Raw genomic sequence first — 7,703 nt, 5'->3', positions numbered from 1 at the left:
GAGATGGCGACAACACAGGCATCCACCTCGCCATCCACAGCTTCAACAACAGAGACATCCACCTTAACATCCACAGAGATGGCGACAACACAGGCATCCATCTCACCATCCACAGCGTCAACGACAACAGAGACACCCACCTTAACATCCACAGAGATGGCGACAACACAGGCATCCACCTCACCATCCACAGCGTCAACGACAACAGAGACATCCACCTTAACATCCACAGAGATGGCGACAACACAGGCATCCACCTCGCCATCCACAGCGTCAACGACAACAGAGACATCCACCTTAACATCCACAGAGATGGCGACAACACAGGCATCCACCTCGCCATCCACAGCTTCAACAACAGAGACATCCATCTTAACATACACAGAGATGGCGACAACACAGGCATCCACCTCGCCATACAGCATCCACAGAGATCCACAGAGATGGCGACAACACAGGCATCCACCTCACCATCCACAGTGTCAACGACAACAGAGACATCCACCTTAACATCCACAGAGATGGCGACAACACAGGCATCCACCTCGCCATCCACAGCGTCAACGACAACAGAGACATCCACCTTAACATTCACAGAGATGGCGACAACACAGGCATCCACCTCACCATCCACAGCGTCAACGACAACAGAGACATCCACCTTAACATCCACAGAGATGGCGACAACACAGGCATCCACCTCACCATCCACAGCGTCAACGACAACAGAGACATCCACCTTAACATCCACAGAGATGGCGACAACACAGGCATCCACCTCGCCATCCACAGCGTCAACGACAACAGAGACATCCACCTTAACATCCACAGAGATGGCGACAACACAGGCATCCACCTCGCCATCCACAGCTTCAACAACAGAGACATCCACCTTAACATCCACAGAGATGGCGACAACACAGGCATCCATCTCACCATCCACAGCGTCAACGACAACAGAGACACCCACCTTAACATCCACAGAGATGGCGACAACACAGGCATCCACCTCACCATCCACAGCGTCAACGACAACAGAGACATCCACCTTAACATCCACAGAGATGGCGACAAGACAGGAACCCACCTCACCATCCACAGCATCAACGACAACAGAGACATCTACCTTAACATCCACGGAGATGGCGACAACACAGGCACCCACCTCACCATCCACAGCGTCAACGACAACAGAGACAACAGAGACATGGCGACAACACCACCATCCACAGCGTCAACGACAACAGAGACATCCAACTTAACATCCACAGATATGGCGACAACACAGGCATCCACCTCACCATCCACAGCGTCAACGACAACAGAGGCACCCAACTTAACCTCCACAGCGACGACAACACAAACATCGACCTTACCATCCACTGCGACGACAACGCAAACATCCACTTCACCATCCACTACTACTGAGGTAAATAACACAGGGCAATTAATGTCGAAAATGTATATATATGTATGTATGTATGTATGTATGTATGTATGTATGTATGTATGTATGTATGTATGTATGTATATATATGTATGTATATGTATATATATATATATATATATATATATATATATATATATATATATATATATATATATATATATATATATATATATATATATATATATATATGTATATGTATATATATATATATATATATATATATATATGTATATATATATATATATATATATATATATATATATATATATATATATATATATATATATATATATATATATATAGTATGTATGTATGTATGTATGTATGTATGTATGTATGTATGTATGTATGTATGTATGTATGTATGTATGTATGTATGTATGTATATATATATATATATATATATATATATATATATATATATATATATATATATATCATGTCACGTAGTTACAGTGTAGGAATAGAGTAATCGTTGATAATTGGCTGATACCTGTACAGTATTGCTAAAGCTTGATATTTTTAATGAACGTATTTGGGAATTCTCCTTATACTTATGATGTCCGATTATAAATAAAATTTACAACCTTCAAATATTAGCTGGTTTACCTAATTTATCTTAGTATGCCTTTAGGTTATTCAATAATAACGTTGTGTGTTGTAGTCGTGCCTGGTATCTACCAGTGTACCAGGTGACGGGGTCGATAATGATTGTGATGGACGGACGGACGAAGAGACATGCTGCCGCAACAGAGAACCTGCTGGTAGGATTTCATTAGCAAAACTTCGGATTTCTTTATTACGTGAAATAGCTCAAGCTAACATTTATGTAAATATTTTAATTAACGGAATAATAAATAAATATATTAATAAACAATTTTATCAAATTAATAATTAGATGGTAAATAAAACGATCACTATTACATAATAAAGCATATAGGGTCAAATTTACGAAGACAGTTTTTGTCTTAAACGCATGTGTTTAAGCTTTTAAATGTATGTAGTTACACACATGTAAGAGGTGAACAAGCTTTGCAAATTCGGCCCATAATGTGTGAAATAGGAATAAAGTGAGATAACTGTTATTGGTTTGTGTTTGATGCATTTTTAGATGACGATGATGATGGACGAGTTAATGAAGACTGCATCTCTAGTGAGTGAATGGATTTCAAATCATCATCATCATCAACATTATCAGTCATCACCATCATCATCATCATCAACATTATCATTCATCACCACCATCATAACCATTAAACATTATCAGTCATCATTATCACCATTATCACCATCATCACTATCAGCACTGCCAGTCATCATCACTATCACAATTATCATTATTATCAGTCATCATCACCATCATTATCACAGTTATCATCATAATTACTATCAACATTATCAGTGATCCTCCTCCTCCTCCTCCTCCTCCTCATCATCACCCTCAACATCACAAGCAGCAGCAGCAGAGGGAGATTCAATTGCACAATGGTTAGAATATGGAAAACTTAAAAAAACACAACAACAGAATTTGAATGATTAGGACTGTATGTACTGTAGTGTTCACTGGAACAGATCCAATATATTTAACTAATCTTACTTTTAATACTTATTCGATATTTGGTTGTTGTTGTTTATTTCAAGTAAGACATCCAAAACGTCGTCAGATTTGACATATATTTCATCGCCTAGACTACAAATAAAACAGTTACCATTTTCCTCAACAATCTATTACGTATGTACATGTATTTCACAATCGATTAATGATTTCACAGTCGATTAATGATTTCACAATCGATTACGTATGTATTTCACAATCGATTACGTATGTATTTCACAATCGATTAATGATTTCACAATCGATTACATATGTATTTCACAATCGATTACGTATGTATTTCACAATCGGTTAATGATTTCACAATCGATTACATATGTATTTCACCGTCGATTACGTATGTATTTCACAATCGATTACTTATGTATTTCACAATGGATTAATGATTTCACAATCGATTACGTATGTATTTCACAATCGATTACGTATGTATTTCACAATCGGTTAATGATTTCACAATCGATTACATATGTATTTCACCGTCGATTACGTATGTATTTCACAATGGATTAATGATTTCACAATCCATTACGTATGTATTTCACAATCGATTATGTATGTATTTCACAATCGATCAGCGCATTGCCAGAGCCCAGCCGATCAATTTTCGATTATAATTTATCGTTGGGACGTTACTAACCACGACTGTGACCACTTTATGATCACCATTACCACCACTAACATCGTCATCATCAGCATCATCATCATCCTCATCATTGTCGTCATCATCGTCATTCAGCGAGCTACCACTGTCATCACAAGAGTCTGCTTTCCTGTTGAATTACCTGCAAGTTTTGTTATATTGGAATAAATAAATTGTCGTTTTAGGTGTACTTTTATTGTTTCTCTACCTAGAAGCTTTATTAAATTGGAAGAGATAAATTTGTCCCAAGTCGTTGTGTTTGGTGTATATTTACTGTCTCTTTACCTAGAAGCTTTATTAAATTGAAATAGTTTGATTTGTTCAAGTCGAGGTCTTAGGTGTGCATTTACTGCTATGAAATAACGATCACATTAAAAAGAAATCTAAATTTCTATAAACAAGTATCTCTCAAGTGAAGGTATTAACATTTGAAGCAAAATACTACTTTGAACAATAAATAAATAAATAAATAATGAGTGAAATAGTGAATGAACTGATGAATAAATAAATAATAATAGATAAATAAATAAATAAATATGTAAGAGAACAAATAAATAAAAGAATAACGTTTATTTAGTTTATAGATTGATTCTATTTGTTTTTAATTCAGTTAATGGGACTTCTGAGACGCCGTGTTGTAATTCCAGTAGAAAGGACTTACACATTTGTAAAGGTAAGTACAGTACAAGATATATATTTACAAAATTTATCAAATATATCCTTGTTGGAATTGAACTTTGATTTAATTTGAATTGAATATATCAGAGATGGGGCGATTACTTGACAAAAGTAATCTATTACGATTACTTTAGAATGTCACAATTACGATTACAAGATAACTGAAAGTAATCGATTACGATTGCGGATACATCGTCTAGCAATCATGATTACAATCATGATTACATTTCCACAAATCTACACAAATAATGAAATGATGTTACCACCATGAAGTTATGCACTTTATTTTACAACCATACCGATTTCATTCATTGAAAGACATAATGGATAATTTTGGATTATTTATTAAATTATTTCAAACATTTATAAACGTATGTATACTGCAGGGACAGAATCAGTTTCCAAAACCAGATTTATTATTCTTAAATTTGGATTATTGACGAAAAGGTACCCATTAGCATAGGTATAATTACTGTATCAATGCATAACATATATGTTTTGTTATATTATTGAAATAAGCCATAATTAGTCATTGCAAACTGTCTGATCATTATTACTTGGGTTTGTGTATTGTTTGTAGAACGTATACCATTTAATACCATCCACAAATTAAAAAAAAAAATTATTTTTTAATTCTATAAATGAAGAAATAAAGAACGAAAGAAAAGAACACACAAGTAAATAAATAATTAAATTGATATCTGCATACATATACATGTGCACAAGTTGCTCATTGCATTTAATTGTTGACATTCTAAAAATGACTATTATTAATGAATCGATTTGCAGTCATGTTTGCTTTGTGCCATATTATAAGGATCCAATTGTATCGGTGACAATTACAAGTATCTTGGTCTGGGTGTGTTTATTTTGGTATCATTAGAAGCGCCGCGTTTCGTAGAACATATATTCAAATCAGCTTTCGTGAATTTTTATGAGACGTATTAATATTTTAAGCTAGTTTAAAGGAAAATAAACCAAGGTTTATCGTGATAGACTACTTTCAACTGGGTGTTTGCTTAATTAGTTACGTTATTTGTGGTTGTGTCTGCGACAGGGTGAGGATGACTGCCCATGGAATCAAGCTTGATACGACTGACTGGCTGGCTGCCCGTGTGCAGTCGTAACCACTAACAAAAAGAAAAGAAAGTTTGCCACGGTACCATTGGTGGACTTTCATACCTGTGACAAAACGAAATATTGTGAAGCGTTTCTTAGTTGAATTCAGATCCGTGATAACGCTGTATATGCATTCAGAGAAACGCAAGTGTTTTATTATAAAAAAATAATAATAACAAAAATAAAATAAAATAATAATAATAATATATATATATATATATATATATATATATATATATATATATATATATATATATATATATATATATTCATTTTTACGGCAATGAATTAGGACACACAACTGGGGCATGGTGCACAGCCCTTTTATATATTGCTAGCTAGAACACTGTATTCATTCAAGTGGTTTTATAGTAAACGTAAACACGTAGATACCATTATGTGAATGTGTGTCTTCATCCCTTGGGTAACATTCATTTGATAATCCGGACGTTATGATCCCCTGTTTCTCAAGGCAAATAATAGTTCTACTACGAGAGTAGTAGACAATGGGATATGTGTTCTACTGACTGACCAGTACTACTTGTAACTATAGGCACTGTTACTGGAGTTGATGCTAAACACATCTAAGTTTAGTAAATAATTATGAGTAATCATGAAAGTGATCACTGATTACGATTACATTAGCAATGTAATCGATTACGATTGCGATTACATGACATTCTCTAACAATGTAATTGATTACGATTGCGATTACATGAAAACATGTAATCGATTACAATCGATTAAGATTACTGATTACGATTACCCCATCTCATATATATTTATATAGAAATTTTATTTAATTAAAATAGCTTCTACTCCTCTTTATCCATGGCATATCAAATTAAGCAATGTTTTTCAGATAAGTGAAACATTCTTTATCGAAATGTATTTCGTTCTAATCCAATTTGGAACTGGTCAAACAAAATGGTTAAAATGTGCATTTCTTTCTCATTAAAACAAAATTCTAAAGAGATGTCTGTTCATATAGTAGCCGTATATAGTCAGGGGTGCGTAAGTATACAAACTGTATATTTTAATTGCAGTTGTCGGAATATTCATACTGTTTGAAAAAGTTAAAAGAGGCATCCGGCAAACGTCTTCGTCAGTAATTAAGCTCTGGGAGGAAACTCGCATAGATTGTTCACAAGTTTGTGTCAAGGAACTCGCGTGCTGGGGAATGAACTTTGACTCCACTCAGTCTCATGCCGGACATGACGTCAATAACTGTGAGATTCTTGTCGGACCGAATGGAACAAAACAAAGAGAAAGCACGTGGGAATATCATGAAGTCTTGAAACGAACATTCAGATATTCTTAGACAACACTCATGATTTTGTTAGTTCATTATTCTGGTTGATTGTGCACTTCCATCAAGCTGAATACACCTAGAATACCAAAGGCTTTGCTATGTACATTTAAACGATAGTATATATAGTATATAATTATAGTGAAACTCTATTAATTCGGAAATCATCGGGACCAAGTAAAAAGTCCGGTTATAAAGGTATCCGGTTTAGAGAGGTTCTCTTCTGTACGTCCGGTTCACTGGTTTACAGAGGGTCCTATCGTGAGAGGTTTCACTGTATATATATATATATATATATATATATATATATATATATATATATATATATATATATACAGACCTACCCAATTACATGTTGACGTTCATGTTACCATTTTCTCGTCAGATTGCCATTTGATCATTTAGGTGTATGATTTGTCTACAGGACTTCTTTATTTATGACTTTCTTTGTCTGGTTTGTAATGCCTGTTTGACAGTCTTCAAGTGAACGTCAATTTTCTTCATACATTTTATATTATCGTTTATAAATATTCCAGTATCTGTCTTTATATCTATCTATCTATCTATCGATCTCTCTATTTACCTACCTACATCCCTACCTACCTCCCTCCCTCCCTACCTACATACCTATCTATCTATCTATCTATCTATCTATCTATCTATCTATCTATCTATCTATCTATCTATATCTATATATATATATACCTATCTATTTATCTATCTATCTATCTATCTATCTATCTATCTATCTATCCATCTATCCATCTATCCATCTCTCTATCTATCTACCACCCTACCTACCGACCTAGCTATCTGTATATCTATCTATCTATATACCTACCTACCTACCTACCTATCTATCTCTCTATATATCTATCTACCTATCTAC

At 34.6% G+C, this 7,703-nt stretch overlaps 1 protein-coding gene across 1 annotated transcript in view; it reads left to right on the top strand.

Annotated features, from left to right (window-relative positions):
• The window catches only part of LOC121389835 (GATA zinc finger domain-containing protein 14-like), a 7,906-nt gene extending 1,080 nt beyond the window's left edge, over positions 1-6,826 (top strand). Inside the window, exons 2-7 of the mRNA XM_041521484.1 lie at positions 4-481; positions 520-1,429; positions 2,115-2,214; positions 2,562-2,603; positions 4,319-4,381; positions 6,552-6,826. Of these exons, the coding sequence (XP_041377418.1) occupies positions 4-481; positions 520-1,429; positions 2,115-2,214; positions 2,562-2,603; positions 4,319-4,381; positions 6,552-6,826 (1,868 nt within the window). The remainder of the gene's footprint in view (positions 1-3; positions 482-519; positions 1,430-2,114; positions 2,215-2,561; positions 2,604-4,318; positions 4,382-6,551) is intronic.
• The last annotated feature ends 877 nt before the right edge of the window (positions 6,827-7,703 follow it).

This window comes from Gigantopelta aegis, chromosome 15, assembly GCF_016097555.1.
Source record: "Gigantopelta aegis isolate Gae_Host chromosome 15, Gae_host_genome, whole genome shotgun sequence".
NCBI classification, from domain to species: domain Eukaryota; kingdom Metazoa; phylum Mollusca; class Gastropoda; order Neomphalida; family Peltospiridae; genus Gigantopelta; species Gigantopelta aegis.
The sequence above is the reverse complement of the archived record's forward strand: the minus strand, read 5'-3'. Positions and strand labels throughout refer to the sequence as shown.